This window comes from Hyperolius riggenbachi, chromosome 7, assembly GCF_040937935.1.
Source record: "Hyperolius riggenbachi isolate aHypRig1 chromosome 7, aHypRig1.pri, whole genome shotgun sequence".
Classification (NCBI taxonomy): Eukaryota; Metazoa; Chordata; class Amphibia; order Anura; family Hyperoliidae; genus Hyperolius; species Hyperolius riggenbachi.
In genome coordinates, this window is record NC_090652.1 from 257,115,372 (window position 1) to 257,133,519 (window position 18,148).

Sequence of the window (18,148 nt, forward strand, 5' to 3'; positions counted from 1 at the left end):
GCAATTCATATTGCTGTTTCCCCTTTAGAATACACTCTTCTAACCTGACCTGCACAAGAAAAACCACTTCAGGCTATTACCAACAACAATCAAATAGTTTCCTCCAGGTTTAAGAAGCTCTTAGGCGTAGGCATACAATGCTTTTAGTTCCACTAAAACTGCATGACCATAAAATAACTTCACTGACTTTCAAAAGGGCCGCTTACAAGCCTACCATTATTCCTGAAGTCTTCTACATCTTTAAACTATCTAAGACCTCCAGTGCGTTTAGTGAATGAAAACCCTCATGCTTCTGTGCGATGCTCTGTAGCCATAGAGATTGTATCACTAGTTCATTTAATTGCAAAAGATTTTAATTATTGCTAATGGTTGAAAAAAAAGAGACCTTTGCTCAGTCTTCTGAGACTTATTATGATACTAATCCTCGATGACAGTGTTATTTTTGTCTGCCAGCACAGACTTTCAGCACGTAGATTATCTTCTGGCATGCTCCCTCTCAGCCATTGTCTTCATTTCAGCAGAGCAATATCGAGCACCTTGCTGCGCCTATATTAAAAAGACAGCATATGCCAATTAAAAGCAAGTTAAAGGCTCCTAGAGTTCAAAGGACAATTCATCTTATGTAAGATGTTAAAGACGGTAACAGTAAAAAAGGGCGCAGGAGGCTAGTGGACAAATCGGGCGCCGCCATTCACTCCCATAATAAATATCGTTTAATGGGCGCCCGATAGGAAAAAAGGGCGCCGGAGAAAAATAACGTTTTAAAAGCGGCGCCGGAGACTTAATGTTTTATTACTGCTTCTCATGATTACACATTATTTAATGATTTATACATTTTTTAATATTATTTTTAAACGAAAAACAGTACAATATTTTTTTCAAACATTATTTTTAAACGAAAAACAGTACAATTTTTTTTTTACATTATTTTTAAACAAAAAAAACGCACAATATGTTTTTGAAACTTTATTAATGCTTATCACAGGGGGGTCTTAGGTTTAGGCACCAACAGGGGGGTCTTAGGTTTAGGCACCAACAGGGGGGTCTTAGGTTTAGGCACCAACAGGGGGGTCTTAGGTTTAGGCACCAACAGGGGGGTCTTAGGTTTAGGCACCACCAGGGGGGTCTTAGGTTTAGGCACCAACAGGGGGTCTTAGGTTTAGGCACCAACAGGGGGGGTCTTAGGTTTAGGCACCAACAGGGGGTCTTAGGTTTAGGCACCAACAGGGGGGTCTTAGGTTTAGGCACCAACAGGGGGTCTTAGGTTTAGGCACCAACAGGGGGGTCTTAGGTTTAGGCACTAACAGGGGGGTCTAGGGGTTAGGGGTAGGTACAGGGAGGGTTACTTAGTAATTTTTTTTTAAACGTTATTATACGTTTCACTATTTAAAGGAAAGATTAACGTTTTTACAATTGCCGATTTAATGCACATTATTTAATGATTTATAACTTCATAAAACATTAATTTTAAACGAAATACAGTACAATACATTTTTAAACGTTATCCATGCTTATCGTTTAAAACCCCGCGCCCTTTTTTCCCAGCGCCCCTTTTTAACGTACGCGTTAAAGACAGCCTACTGCAGGTCAGGATAAAATTACTTAAAGAGGAGCTGTCAGCCATACTATCTCATAAAAAAAAACACATATATAAGTAGATACATACTTGCTCTACTTACATAACATACAGTGGGTTGCAAAAGTATTCGGCCCCCTTGAAGTTTTCCACATTTTGTCATATTACTGCCACAAACATGAATCAATTTTATTGGAATTCCACATGAAAGACCAATACAAAGTGGTGTGCACATGATTCCAAATTTTTTTTTTTACAAATAAATAACTGAAAAGTGGTGTGTGCATAATTATTTGGCCCCCTTTGATCTGGGTGCAGTCAGTTGCCTATAGACATTGCCTGATGAGTGCTAATGACTAAATAGAATGCACCTGTGTGTAATCTAATGTCAGTACAAATACAGCTGCTCTGTGAGGGCCTTAGAGGTTGTCTAAGAGAATATTGGGAGCAACAACACCGTGAAGTCCAAAGAACACACAAGACAGGTCAGGGATCAAGTTATTGAGACATTTAAAGCAGGCTTAGGCTACAAAAAGATTTCCAAAGCCTTGAACATCCCACGGAGCACTGTTTAAGCGATCATTTAGAAATGGAATGGGGCATGGCACAACTGTAAACCTACCAAGACAAGGCCATCCACCTAAACTCACATGCCGGACAAGGAGAGCGCTGATCAGAAATGCAGTCAAGAGGCCCATGGTGACTCTGGACGAGTTGCAGAGATCTACAGCTCAGGTGGGAGACTCTGTCCATAGGACAACTATTAGTCATGCACTGCACAAAGTTGGCCTTTATGGAAGAGTGGCAAGAAGAAAGGCATTGTTAACAGAAAGCATAAGAAGTCCCATTTGCAGTTTGCCACAAGCCATGTGGGGGACACAGCAACCATGTGGAAGAAGGTACTCTGGTCAGATGAGACCAAAATGGAACTTTTTTGGCCAAAACGCAAAACGCTATGTGTGGCGGAAAACTAACACTGCACATCACTCTGAGCACACCATCCCCACTGTCAAATATGGTGGTGGCAGCATCATGCTCGGGGGGTGCATCTCTTCAGCAGGGACAGGGAAGCTGGTCAGAGTTGATGGGAAGATGAATGGAGCCAAATGCAGGACAAACTTGGAAGAAAACCTCTTGAAGACTGCAAAAGACTTGAGACTGGGGCAGAGGTTCACCTTGCAGCAGGACAATGACCCTAAACATAAAGCCACGGCAACAATGGAATGGTTTAAAACAAAACATATCTATGTGTTAGAATGGCCCAGTCAAAGTCCAGATCTAAATTCAATCGAGAATCTGTGGCAAGATCTGAAAACTGCTGTTCACAAATGCTGTCCATCTAATCTGACTGAGCTGGAGCTGTTTTGCAAAGGAGAATGGGCAAGTATTTCAGTCTCTAGATGTGCAAAGCTGGTAGAGACATACCCTAAAAGACTGGCAGCTGTAATTGCAGCAAAAGATGGTTCTACAAAGCATTGACTCAGGAGGCAGAATAATTACGCACACCCCACTTTGCAGTTATTTATTTGTAAACAATGTTTGGAATGATGTATGATTTTCGTTCCACTTCTCACATGTACACCACTTTGTATTGGTCTTTCACGTAGAATTCCAATAAAATTGATGCATGTTTGTGGCAGTAATGTGACAAAATGTGGAAAACGTCAAGGGGGCCGAATACTTTTGCAACCCACTGTATGTATTGCACTGTCCACATTTTGATTGTAGTGATTTTTCTACAGTAAAAAAAAGAGAAAATCCTTCTTAGCATTTCCCATTTTAAGTGTAGCTATTTTGAAGCCAATCCCGATGTAATTTCCTCCCTTATTCTCCTCTGCCAGATCTTGTAAACTGGGGAATAATCATTTATCAACAAGAAATGTAATAGTGATTTTAACTTTTGGATTGCCTGGTTAGCATCCTTATTACTTGTTTACCAGATAAAAATAAAGAATTGATTTTTGATTTTATGCCCGACAGTTACACTTTAAAGAGGAACTGTAGTGAAAAGGACTCAATGAATAAAATTGCTATTGTTTACAATATTCATTTATAGATTATTCATTTATAGATTATTTATAGATTATTTAGTCAATCTTTCCTCTCCCTGATTTACATTCTGAAATCTATCACTGGTGGCAGGGGCGTACCTATAAATCATGGGGCCTGCAAAACTTTGATGGGGTAACCCAATGTTCACACCCTTTCCATTGTGAGCCTCACAGCCTTGGGGCCCATCATGCAGGGGTCATAAAATAAGTATGGACATCGTAATCTTCACAAATGTGGGAAAGAGATAAAACTATTAAAAACAGATAAAACTAAGAAAAGTAGGTGGCTTACCTCAGTAACGAGATCTTTGTGCAAACAAAAATTTTTTATCAGCACAGGCAATGCATTTCACGGGTCTGAGGCTGCTTTATCAGGCTAATAACAGTGCCAAGTAGAAAAAACAGTCTGGCATAGGGTGCCTCTTCAAACCCATAACAAGTGAAGCCGGACTGATGGACCCCTTTATCAGAGGGATTGAAGTAGTAGTTGGGACCCCCTTACAGCTCTAGACCCAGGGCTACTCCCCTGTAGTTATGCGTCTGACTGGAGGTGACAATGAGTAGCCATGGTCCCCTAGATATTAGAATTAGAAATGAGTACTTCAAAATAAAAGGAGCTCAAAATGAAAGAAATAAAGTCACATGCTCCCAGATAAAAGGATCAAGTAGTCAAATGCCCCCCAATGGTCACAAGCCTCCAGATAAAATAACTAAGCAGTCACATACTGCCAGAGTAAGTAGCCCCCCAGTAGAGGTGGTGTGAGGTGTTCCCCCAGTAAAAGTAATGAGAAATGTCCCCCAGTATAATGCCCCCCACATATCAGTAGTATGGTGGTGCAGCAGGAGGGATAATGGGGCAGACATGGCGCCCATGGCATGACCCATGCCTGCACCCCTCTACATAAGCCACTGGGGTCCACTACTTTAGCAGCTAGGATCTCATTTGGGTAAAATGTGGTTTAATCATAGTGTGTGTAATACCAGCATGATGGTATCTTGTAGTTTATTTCCTGCACTCTAACAGCAGCCCCCTCCTGCCCCTCCCCCCCCCCCCCAAGTAATGTTGTTACATGCCTGGAACAAACCTAGGTCACATATCATAATTATAATAGATATGCTAATAGTGCACGCATCACACCACTGCTTATGCTGGTTTACTGGTTTAATAATGTATACTTTGTGTATCACAGCATGTATATTTAGATGCTCAATAAGTGTGGATACTTCAAACAATAGTAGCAGCTACCCAACAGCTAGGAGAATCTCTGAGTTAATTAATGGGATGGGTCAGTTTGAAATGTCATTTAAGCTCTAATTGTCCTGCCTCTTGCTGTAATAATGGGGACTTTGTAGTCCACCCATGGGTGAAATTCTGCTATTTGCAATTAGATAGCAGTAAAAGGTCAATGGTCAAAAATAGGAATGCATAGTTGCATAGTTATTTTGGTTGAAAAAAGACATACGTCCATCGAGTTCAACCAGTACAAAGTACAACTCCAGCCTGCTCCCTCACATATCCCTGTTGATCCAGAGGAAGGCGAAAAAACCCTTACAAGGCATGGTCCAATTAGCCCTAAAAGGGAAAAATTCCTTCCCGACTCCAGATGGCAATCAGATAAAATCCCTGGATCAACATCATTAGGCATAAACTAGTAATTGTAGCCATGGATGTCTTTCAACGCAAGGAAAGCATTTAAGCCCCCTTTAAATGCAGGTATAGAGTTTGCCATAACGACTTCCTGTGGCAATGCATTCCACATCTTAATCACTCTTACTGTAAAGAACCCTTTCCTAAATAAATGGCTAAAACGTTTTTCCTCCATGCGCAGATCATGTCCTCTAGTCCTTTGAGAAGGCCTAGGGACAAAAAGCTCATCCGCCAAGCTATTATATTGCCCTCTGATGTATTTATACATGTTAATTAGATCTCCTCTAAGGCATCTTTTCTCTAGACTAAATAAACCCAGTTTATCTAACCTTTCTTGGTAAGCGAGACCTTCTATCCCACGTATCAATTTTGTTGCTCGTCTCTGCACCTGCTCTAAAACTGCAATATCTTTTTTGTAATGTGGTGCCCAGAACTGCATTCCATATTCCAGATGTGTCCTTACTAGAGAGTTAAACAGGGGCAATATTATGCTAGCATCTCGAGTTTTTATTTCCCTTTTAATGCATCCCAAAATTTTGTTAGCTTTAGCTGCAGCGGCTTGGCATTGAGTACGATTATTTAACTTGTTGTCGATGAGTACTCTTAAGTCCTTCTCCAAGTTTGATGTCCCCAACTGTATCCCATTTATTTTGTATGGTGCTAGACCATTGGTACGACCAAAATGCATGACTTTACATTTTTCAACATTGAATTTCATCTGCCATGTATGTGCCCATATAGCCATCCTATCAAGATCCTGTTGCAATATGACACTATCTTCCTGAGAGTTGATGATTCTGCACAATTTTGTATTATCTGCAAAAATAGCAACATTGCTCACTACTGCATCTACTAGGTCATTAATAAATAAATTGAAGAGCACTGGACCCAGTACAGACCCCTGTGGGACCCCACTGCTAACAGTCTCCCATTTTGAGTACGATCCATTGACCACAACTCTTTGTTTTCTGTCCATTAGCCAGTTCCCTATCCATGCACACAAACTCTTCCCCAGTCCTTGCATCCTCAACTTTTGCACCAGACTTCTGTGCGTACGTATTGGGTATATAATACAAAATAAGCTAACTTTCTGTACATACAGAGGAACAGTGTAAAGTGTTAGGGAAGATAAGTATTATTGCTGCCTTGTACATCATGTAATACATTTACTTTTAAGTAATCTCTGGAGTAAGGATGTGTTCCCACTTCCCACTTTTTTGTCCACTCTCCACTCATTGCTAAACTTTCAGTGAACGGCTCCTATTTTATAAATACACTTGTTCACAGGATCCATTGCAGTAAGTAGACCACACTTCTGTGATAATCCCAGGCAGGCAGTTGCGCTGGGCTGCAAAAGACCAATAGGAATCCTCAGCAACAGGGAGAATTCTCATTGGTTCATGGTGGACATTGTGGACCAATATAAATTATCCCTGTTGCAAAGAGAATTGGCCTAATGCAGCCTATGAAGAGCCAGATGGTTGGAAATGCCAATTTCCGATTCCGCGGTAAATCCGCATTCCGCCATTGCCAATTACCGATTCCGCTTTCCGGTACCAATTTCCGCCGGAAATCGCGGAAATTCCGCCTGATTTTAACATCGATTTTCTCAAAAACTATAAGGTCTATTTGAAAACTTTTCTTTGCATCTTGTTCAGAAGATTATGTTTAATGAACCCTGAAAATTTGGTGTTTCTATGACTTACGGGGGCTTTGCTATTAACCACTAAAGTCGGCGGATTTTTACTGCAATATAAATGCAGAAAATAGGCAGATGCAGATTTTCTGCATTTTACTTTACAGTAAAAATCCGCCAACTTTAGCGGTTAATAGCAAAGCCCCCGTAAGTTGTAGACACACACATTAAACTGAATCTTGTGAACAAGATGCAAAAAAAAGTTTTCAAAAAGGCCTTATAGTTTTTGAGAAAATCGATGTTAAATTGGGAAGAATTTCCGCGATTTCCGGCGGAAATTTCCACCTAACACACTAACACACTTGCATTACCGATTTTCGCATTCCGATGCGGAAATGCAAATTCCGATCGGAATTTCGGAAATTGCATTTCCGCGGAATCCGAATGAGCATCCCTACCTGCTACTGGGTACAGAGGGACTGAGCGGCGGTGATCAGCATAAGTGGTGATTATTTCAGACAGGCGGAGAGGACAGCACAGAGTGGTTGCAAAATGGACTGAGAGCATCTGCTAGCTTACCATGGCCATTTTGAAACCGTTCAAGTGAGAACCGAGCGGTTGCAACATATGTGTTTTTGTTCAACTGAGTATTTGGCTAAAAAAAAGGTATTTGGATAACAAAGTCACACTTTGCTTAAAATTGTATGTGTCATAAAAAACTTCAGGCTTGCTTTCTTTGTGGTTTGACTGAGATTTAATACTCCATTATTATTATAAATGGTTTCATTGCATCTTGAATGTTGATCCTCACAGTCTTGTATAACCTTTTTTTTGAAAAGTTTCCGTCAGAGGTTTGCATTGCTAATGTCTCCCCATCTCTTGTCCAAATAGATTTTTGTGCTTCTTACCTGCTATGTGTGTGAATAGTATCAGTATATTGAGGCAGGGAGGAAGGATGGAAGGAAAGAGTATGCTACCACACAGCTGTTTTATGCAATGTTTACTGTATATTGGGGATATAAACTTAAAGAGACTCTGAAGCGAGTGTTAAACCATTATTAAAGCTTTTATTACTGTAAAACACTATAGATAGTGCTAAACCGCCACATTCCTGCACGGCAACCGAGGGGTTTATACTTCCGAGCACTTCTTGATGAGCCAGAGCTTAGCGCTGTAGCTCTTCCTCTTAGCGCGTCAATCCCCGCTGATCATCGCCTCTCCCCGCCCCTGTCAATCTGCCTTCACTGAGAGGAGGCGGAGATCTGCGGGCAGATTGACGTGCATGGAGGCACAGTTCTGCCTCCATGGGCTGCAAAATCCATGACCAAGAAAGTCGTGGATTTTGCAGAGGGGATTTGGGGGGTATAAACCCCTCGTTTTGCCGCGGGGATGCGGCGGTTTAGAACTATCTATAGTGCTTTACAGTAATAAAAGCTTTAATAATGATTTAAGACTCGCTTCAGAGTCTCTTTAAAGCAAATGTAAAGCAAGCTGAAAAAAGTAAGATGCTCACCTATGGAGAGGGGAGGCTCTGGATCTCATAAAGCCTTCCAGTCATCTCTCTGTGCCCTCATTCCACCGCTGTCCCACACCTTCAGGAGTCCTTGGAAGTCTTGTGAAGCACTCGTGTGCCCGAGAGCTTCCAAAGACAGGCTGCTCCATACTACGCATGCAGTACTGCACATGCATCGTCTTCAGAAGTACCCCGGGGACGCGAGTACTTCCGAAACCTTCACAAGGACTCTCAAAGGTGTATTTGACCAGTTGGTCAATTAACTTCAATGGGGGGGTTAAGGCTTATTGGGATCCAGGGCCTTCCCTCTCTGTAGGCAAGTACCTAACTACTTTTTTGTTGGCTTGAGTTTTACTATTAGTGTTTTTATCTCAGCTATACTCTGCAGTTGAAGTGGGAAACAGCTGTATTTGTTTTGTCAACAAATGTGGGGTTCCACAGCCCCTGCACTTCACTGTAAGGTCTTTTTTATGGGTTACAAATTTTCATGTTTTCCAAAATTATAATTTTTTTATTTTCTGCAGATGAAACACCATTCCTCATTGTAATCAGAGACAACATCATATATGGCATATCTCTTAATGAATCAGACAAGACCAATGATGCCATGGTACCGATAACGGGTATTCAAAATGGCTATGATGTGGAATTCGATGATAATGAGGATGCGCTCTACTGGATCGAATATCCAGTAAGTACTAGTCTTTGCTATGTTTACCTTGTCACATAGGAAAACGTGTGCAGGTTTATTAGAACTCTGTGTAACTGATATAAAGAAAGGGGAAATGTTTGGCAGAACCTAAGTGTAACCATAGCCAGAAAGCAATGGGGACAAGTCATCCAGCGATAGTCAGGAAGGCTTAAAAAGTCTTGCTGAACCTAATGCTTTTCCCTTTGAATACACCATGAACTGACAACCTAGATAGATACAGAATCTCTATATATAAAATCGTGTGTGTGTGTTAAAATCGTATGTGTGTGCGTGTGTGTGCCTGCGTGCGTGTGCGTGTGTGCGTGCGTGCGTGTGTGTGTGCTGCGTTCACTTGAAAATGCCTTGTCCGATTTTGACATAACTTGTTATACAGATCCCTTGCTCCCTGGGATGATATGTTCTGGCGGTCTCGCGTCCCCTCTGCACACCTGGGTGGAATCACAAACAGCCAATCAGTTTTCACCCATTCATGTCAATGGAAAAATGCAAACGGATGTATTTCTCACTGTAATAGAGCCAGAGAGTCAGAGGCCCCAAACTTGACACGTGATCACTAATGTGGGCGGAGCTACAAACAGCTGCGAACTGCTTCCAATCTCACATTTTTTATGCCAGGAACCCGTAAGCTCACAAACTTGGTCATTGAGTGACTGTGTGTCAAGGTTACAAAAGTAGGCGGAGCCAAAAACACATTTCACTGGAAACATTTAAACTGCAGCCATTCTTACACTGTTAATCACAGGGTTCTCAAACTTCACACAGTTGGTCATGGTCATTGAGTGACTGGAATTAATATTCAGGAAATTGGGTGGAGCTTACAACACCCAATCAAAATTAAATTTTCAAAGGGAATATTTAACCACTTTACCTCCCTGGGAAGAGTATCTACGTCCCTGCAAAATCCCTCTACAGCTCTCAAGAACGTAAATATTTGTCCCTAGCGGCCACACACTCCCACTCGCTCTCGCGCGTGTTCTCGCTACCAATCATTAGAGGGGAAATTAATGAATGGGAACACAGTTCTTACTAAGTCCCTGTGTCAATGATCGCCTGCATCAATGAGATGCCGCGGTCATTAACAAAAAACGAAAGTAACACTTCCACGCATTATTTCCTGCTCACATACTATTGATCTGCAGCAGGAAGAAAATGTGTGAGGAAATCTTGTGGCCATATAGTAAAACTACACCTACATACATTTATTTCAATAAAAAGACCAACACATAATTTCAAATTAACTCCTTACCTCTCACAATACCAAAAAATACCCAAATAAAACTTTTGCATTAAAAAAATACAATTAAAAAAACCTATATAAATAGTTACCTTAGGGACTGAACTTTTTTAACCACCCTAGCGTTCTGGACGAGCCGAGCTCGTCCAAGAAAAAGTTGCTGTTAGTGTTTAGGACGAGCTCAGCTCGTCCAGCGCTGTCCCCACTCACCGCTGTGCAGCGCATGATTTCCGCCGCCTTCTCTGTGCTGCTGCGGCTGCTGCGGGGCTCCCTCTCCCTCCTGCTGGGCTCTGATCGCCGGTCCCAGGCTCCCCCGATCCTCCGGTCCCCGCTCCCCTCTTCTCTCCGCAAGCCTACGGAGATCCGGCAGTCAGGGAAGATGGCGTAGCCCAGCCACTTCCTCTGACGCCGGCTCCTGCGCCCCCTAGTGTCCGTCGCGGCGACAGCATCATTGGATTACATAGGGAAACAAACTCTATGTAATCCAATCATGCTACAGTAATTCAAAAAGTTGTTTGCACAAACACAAACACCTGTCAGCTCTCAATAAAAGCCCTGAACAGTTACTGGCTCTCCCTCTTTCAGAGTCCCCAGCATCCAGTTTTAGTCTGTTGTCAGCTAGCATCTGTGATTTCTGTGCGATTTCTGTGCGATTACTGCTTTTTTCCAGCCTTAGCTTCGTTCATATTACTGTCAGATTGCGTATTGCTTTCCGTCTTTTTCAAGACGCTGTGATCCCTGTGCGTTTGCTTTTGCTGGTTTTTTTTTTTGGTTTTTTTTTTGTCGCTGCCCGTGACCCCGTACCCTGCTTGGGGTCATGGCCTCGTCCTCCCGGAGGCGTGTGCGTGACGAGGAGTTGCTGGATGTCCTCGAGGCAAGCGACAGCGAAGACGAGCTCCTAGAGGAATCGACAGACAGCGAGGTTCCCGGTAACCTGTCTTCGGAGACGGAGACCAGTGATGAGGAAGCCGAGGAGCCAGTGACGGTCGCACGCACCTGGTGTGAGCTGGGGAGCCCCACTCAAGCTCCGCCACCCAGGTTCCCCTTCACAGGGGCACCCGGGCAGAAGATCGCGTGCGACGAGAGTCCGCTGTCCTTTCTGGAGCTCTTCCTGACTGATGACGTCATCCGCAAGATCGTTGAGGAGACGAATCGCTATGCAGCGCAACATCAGCAGGAATCTTCTCTACCCAGGTTCTCGCGGAGCAGGAAGTGGGAACCTGTGACCAGCAACGACATCTAGGTGTTCCTGGGGCTCGTCATCCTCCAGGGAGTTGTTGGTAAGCCGCTGCAGAAGTGGTACTGGACCACTAATAAGATCCTCAGTACGCCCTTCTTTGGATCTGTTATGTCCGAGCCACGGTATACCCTCATCATGAAGTATTTGCACTTCGGAAACAACGAGGAGTTTGATGAGGCCACCCATCCCGCACCCAAGCTGAAAAAAATTTGGGACATATACCAGATGATTGTTGCGAACTTCAAGGCTGTGTATGTTCCAGATCGCGACATCACGGTTGACGAAAGCCTCATGGCATATAAGGGGAGACTGAGCTGGGTGCAATTTATTGCATCAAAAAGGGCACGCTTTGGGGTGAAGTCGTTTATGTTATGTGAGGCCAACTCCGGGTACATCTGGAACTCTGTAATTTACACGGGCAAAGGCACCAAATTTGCCCCTCAGTTCAGCCAGTTTGGGTGTGCCACCTCCTCTGTCCTAACCCTAATTGAGCCATTGCTGGATCAGGGGTACTGCCTGACGACAGACAATTTCTACAGCTCCCCTGAACTTTTTGATTACCTGGTCCAGCATAAAACCGATGCCTATGGTACCTTGAGGGCTAACCGTCGGAATCTGCCGCCGGCCTTTTCTGCCAGGAAGCTGAAAAAGGGGGAGGTCGTTGCCTGGCAGAAAGGCAAAATGATGGCTCTAAGGTGGAAGGACAAACGTGATGTATGTGTCCTCAGCACTATTCATAATGCCGAGACTGTCCGCACCACCAACAGGAGTAAACAGGAGGTGGATAAACCCAAAGCCATACTGGATTACAACAACACTATGGGGGGGGTGTGGACAGGGCTGATGGAGCCATGACTTTCTATCCGGCTGTCCGCAAGCAGCAGCGGAAATATTATAAAAAAAATTTCCGCCACTTACTTGAGCAGTGCATGTGGAATGGCTATGTGCTCTACAAGAAAAGCTGTGTATAAGGCCTGTACCCCACCATGACTTTGTCTGGCAGCTGACGGAAGCAATCTGCATGAAGTACCCCCCACCAGAGTCAACATCTAGACCGGGGCGCAGGGCATCATATGTCGTGAATCCGGCACGGCTTTCAGGGAGACACTTTGTGGAGTACTTGCCACCGACCCCACAGAAAGCAAACCCTACAAGAAGGTGCGTTGTTTGCTGCAATAAGAAGGACAAGGATGGCAAAAAGATGCGGAAAGAGACCCGCACTTACTGCCCAGATTGTGACGTGCCACTTTGCGCATTACCATGCTTCAAGATCTACCACACTAAAGAAGTGTTCTAAGGTATACTTGTACCCTGTATAATTTTGTTTCTGCCTTCATTTATTTATTTCTGCATTGATTTATTTATTTCTGCATTTTCTTTATATTTCTGCATTGAGGAAAAATGCAAGGTATTTCAGTTAGTTATTAATAAATTTTATTTTATTTTTGACAAGAATTAGTGTTTGACACTTTTATTATACTCAGAATGTATACTAAACTCTTGCTTGGCTCATTTTGGTAAGTTACAGGAAAAAAGGTGCTGAAAATTAAATGTACCGCTTTTTGCACAGAAATCCTTGGGAATCAGAACGCCGAGGTGGTTAATATGTAGGTCAAGAGGGTATATTACTGTTATTTTTAAATAATGGGCTTGTAATTAGTGATGAATGAAAAAGTGCAAAAATGCACCTTTATTTCCAAATAAAATATTGGTGCCATACATTTTTTCCCATTTTTTTTTCTTATTATTCCCATTAAAATGCAGTTAGAATAAAATAATTCTTAGCAAATAGTACCACCCAAAGAAAGCCTAATTGGTGGCGAAAACAAAAACAAGCTATAGATCATTTCAGTGTGATAAGTACTGATAAAGTTATTAGCAGATGAATGGACGCTTCGCTGAAATGCGAAACTTGCTCTGGTTTTTAAGGGGAAAAACCCTTGGAGGTGAAGTGGTTAAATTGTTGACATTCTGAGGGCTTGTTCACCTCTAGGGCATTTTGCAGATTTTTTAAAGGTACACTTAAGACTTAAAAAAAAAAATAGTTTTACTCACCTCGGTATAGAGGGCGCTATTGCGGCCAGAAACGCAAAGAATCACTTGCATTCCCAGGCCTGTCGGGCCTGTCGCCGAAACCGGAAGTAGCTGCCGGCGGGGACAGGAGGACCTGAGCGAGACTGCGTGGGCACGGGACAGCTGCAGGAGGCTGGTAGAAGCCCCAGGTGAGTAAAACTAATTTTTTTTTAGCCTTAAGTGACCCTTTAAGTGCTGGCGATTTCAGAAATTGCCCTAAAAGCACTTGTGCAATGATTCCCTATGAAAGTGTTCACATCTGAGCGGTTCGATTCCGATCCGCTCACCAAAGCACTGCCTGTACCATTTTCTGAAGGTTTAATGGAAGGTATAGGGAAATCAAAAAGCGGCGCGCTTTGTATAGAGATTTCCCCAGAGCTTTCATGAATAAATACATTGTATTTATTCATTTCATTTCGCTCTGCAGAAGCGCTTAAAAAGCGATTTTCTAAGCGCAAAGTGCAGGTAAAGGGGAGAAAAAAACTCTCAATAAATTGCTCAGCACTTGTAATAGCGCTCACGATTTACGATGTGTACAAAGCCTCACACTGTTAATAGCAGAGGCCTCAAACCTGGAAAAGTCGTTCATTGGGTCACAGGGGTTCAAATTCAGAAATGGGTGGCGGAGCCACGAACAGCCAATCAGATGTGTTTCATTTCTATAGGAAAATTGAAATTATTGATGCATAGGAACCCGGAAACTCACAAAACTTAGTCATTGCCTGCGTGTTAAGGTTAGAAAAAGTGGGTGGAGCCAAGAACAGCCAAATACCTACCTGGGCAACTTCAGGTGTTTTGCTAATATATATATATATATATATATATATATATATATATACAGTATATATATATATATATATATATATATATATATATATATATATATATGTTACGGCCAGAACCCGAAGTTTGGCCTCTTCTAGTTCTGGCTGGCCACTTCGGGTTCTGGCCGGCCAATGTGCGAAGTGGCCGCTGCGCTGCGGCCAATGTGAGAAATGGAATTATTCCTGTAACATTAATGTATCTTCTGGCCGCAGAGCAGTGGCCGGCCAGAACTAGAAGTGGCCAAACTTCGGGTTCTGGCCGTAACATGTATATAGAATGCACATTTTACCATGCACAGGTAGCCACTTTTTGCCATTTATTATATGATGGTGCAGCGACACAGATATCTTCATAAATGTTTTCCAACTTGCGTTTTAGGGTGAAATTCACAGAGTGAAGTCGGATGGAACAAACAGGACAGTTTTTGCTCCAGCAGCTGTGATGGGCTCGCCTGTCGGTCTGGCCTTAGATTGGATTTCAGGAAATATATACTACACAAACATTAGATCTCAGTCCATCGAGGTAGGAAAAAACATCTTTGCTATTCCCTTGGCATTAGCAGGACATTATTAAACTGAGTGGGTCACATTCCAGATCTGGACCACACAAAGAAAAAATGTCAGAATTCTGGCATCTCAGCAGCCTCCCAAAAACAATTCCTTGCTCCTGAGCTGATTGAGCACCTGAACATAAAGTTGTAATGAGGCATGTCTCCAGATGAACTGCTCAGACTGAGGGTGTGTACACACATCCAATTATGATTGGTCAATCATCGGCCAATTTTGCCACGTCCATGTAGTATGAGAGTTTACCTACACAACCTGTTCATAAGCTTCAAAATCTGTTGGCCCTCATACTACATGTAAGTGGTAAAATTGGCCAATCATTGGTCAGGGAAAACTGTGTGTATGCATCCTTAGTAATCATTCTGTTTGGCTATTCACTGAGATGTAAAGGTCGTTTTTAATTATATGAAAATACAAAATGGCTGCTATTGATAATATACGATACATGTGTTGTTTCAATTTTTACATTTAATCTTACCTTAAAGAGAGTCTGAAGCCTACAAAAATACCTCTTTTTACTGGTCAGTCCTCTTCAGCATTAAGGCCATAGCTGAAATGCCACATCCTCGGCTGAACGCTCAATTAACCTCCTTGGCGGTAATCCCGAGCTGTGCTCGGGGTATGCCGCCCGAGGTCGCCGCTCAGGCCCTGCTGGGCCGATTTCAATGTTGTAAAAAGCAGCACACGCAGCCGGCACTTTGCCAGCCGCGTGTGCTGCCCGATCGCCGCCGCTCCGCGGCGATCCGCCGCGTGCAGCGGCGAAAGAGGGTCCCCCCAGCCGCCCGAGCCCAGCGCAGCCGGAACAAACAGTTCCGGCCGGCGCTAGGGGCTGGATCGGGCGGCTCTGACGTCAGGACGTCGACTGACGTCCATGACGTCACTCCGCTCGTCGCCATGGCGACGAGGAAAGCGAAACAAGATAGGCCGCTCATTGCGGCCTATCTTGTTACTTTCGATTGCCGGAGGCGATCGAAAGTACGCTTCCGGAGCGCCCTCTAGTGGGCTTTCATGCAGCCAACTTTCAGTTGGCTGCATGAAATACTTTTTTTTTAATTTAAAAAAAACCCTCCCGCAGCCTCCCTGGCGATTTTAATAGAACGCCAGGGAGGTTAATAACCCCAAAATCCTGGGGTAAAATTTCACGACTTTCCAGGTCGTGGATTTTGCTGTCCAGGGGGGGGGCAGAGCTTTGTGCTGTAGCTCTGCCTCCAGTCGCGTCAATCTCCACAGATCTTCGCCTCTCCTCGCCCCTCTCAGTCAAAGAAGACTGAGAGGGGCGGGAGGAGGCGGAGATCCGCAGAGATTGACGTGAGTAGAGCTTCAACTAGAAAGGAGCCCCGAATTTTGCCCCAGGGATTTCGGGGGGGAATTAATTGAGCGTTCAGCCGTGGGGATGCGGCGTTTCAGCTATGACCTTAATGGTGTTGAGGACTAACAAGTAAAAGTGGTATTTTTGTAGGCTTCAGACTTTCTTTAAGGCCCATTTCACACTTGCATTAAAAACTTGCGTTGCGTTACCTTGTTTTACCACAAGGCAGTGAGCCTAGTACTTCTAAATGGTGAAGAGAACATCCAGTATGTTGAACTACATTTGTCTTGTTCTTCTTGTGAGTTCAGGCTTGTGCGCTCTTTCTATTATTTCAGGTTTTGAAGTTGTATGGTGACATAAAATACAGGAAGACTCTTATTACAAATGATGGGAATCAAACAGGAGCTGGGCGTCCTATTGGAATAGCGGTTGACCCAGTTAGAGGGTAAGTGAAAAAGTTTCCAACCTTTTCATTATCATTTTATTTATTAAGTAAGTACATGAAACAAGCAAAATGGCATCAAATCCGTCTTCTCCTCACTGTAGTTACTAAAACTTGGTTTAAATCAAAATATTATATATTAATAGTATATAAAATGTATTTAGCCTACAAATGTACCTGACTTAGGGCTTTAAAGAGAACCTGTACTGAGTAAAAATATTTAAAATAAACACATGTGGTAACTTCAAATGAACATTGCTTAGTTACCTTGCCATCAGTTCCTCTCAGAAGCTCACCATTTTCTTCTGACAACGATCCCTTCCAGTTCTGACAATATTTTGTCAGATCTGAAATATATCAGTTGCTGTCAGTAAAATATCAGTTGCTGTCAGTTATAGCTGAGAGGAAAACTGATGTACCAGGTAATGTCTATGTTTCCCTATGGCTCAAGTGGGCGATGTTACAGTTTAACTGTGTGCTGACCAGAAAGCTGTTATGGGTAATGGCCATTTTCAAAATGGAGGACGGAAAATTCCCTTGATCACAGTGAACAAATAGGACGTGGGACAGGATAAAGACACTGAGGAGTAGACTACATGGAAGGTAAGTATGACTTTTGTATGCTTATTTTGACTTTTAATTTTCAGTTCAGGTTTTCTTTAAATTTTATCTAAACTGTGAAGAAGCTATTTCTTCTGGGACAATGTATTCATTTTAGTGAAGGATTGATGGATCAACCTTAATTAGCATGTTGTATAGATGGTCTGTGGTTACAGACGGTCATCTGAATGTACATGTTCAATATATAACAATCTCTTTTATGCTGGGAATACACCATACAATTTTCTGTTAGATTTACCCGCCAGATAGATAAAGTTCAACATGTTGGAAATGTATCTATCTTACCATCTATCTGTCGAGCAATTAGGCATTGTTCTACTCAGCAGGAGATAAACAATGCACCAGAGATAATGACCATTCTCTACAGAAAATAATCTAATTACTAGGTAATGCCTAATGATGTTGATCCAGGGATTTTATCTGATTGCCATCTGGAGTCGGGAAGGAATTTTTCCCTTTAGGGGCTAATTGGACCATGCCTTGTAAGGGTTTTTTCGCCTTCCTCTGGATCAACAGGGATATGTGAGGGAGCAGGCTGGTGTTGTACTTTATACTGGTTGAACTCGATGGACGTATGTCTTTTTTCAACCAAAATAACTATGTAACTATGTAATTATGCATTCTAACACAAAATCTAACAGAAAAATCTAACAGAAGAATCTAAAAGAAAATTGTATGGTGTATTCCCAGCATTATACATGA

The 18,148-nt window shown here is 42.8% G+C and overlaps 1 protein-coding gene across 3 annotated transcripts in view; it reads left to right on the forward strand.

The window, feature by feature from the left end:
• LRP2 (LDL receptor related protein 2) overlaps positions 1-18,148 on the forward strand; it is a 304,101-nt gene that overhangs the window by 150,616 nt on the left and 135,337 nt on the right. For all 3 annotated transcript variants that reach the window (XM_068245578.1, XM_068245579.1, XM_068245580.1), the window contains exons 32-34: positions 8,949-9,115; positions 14,887-15,030; positions 16,719-16,828. In XM_068245578.1, coding sequence (XP_068101679.1) covers positions 8,949-9,115; positions 14,887-15,030; positions 16,719-16,828 — 421 coding nt within the window. The remainder of the gene's footprint in view (positions 1-8,948; positions 9,116-14,886; positions 15,031-16,718; positions 16,829-18,148) is intronic.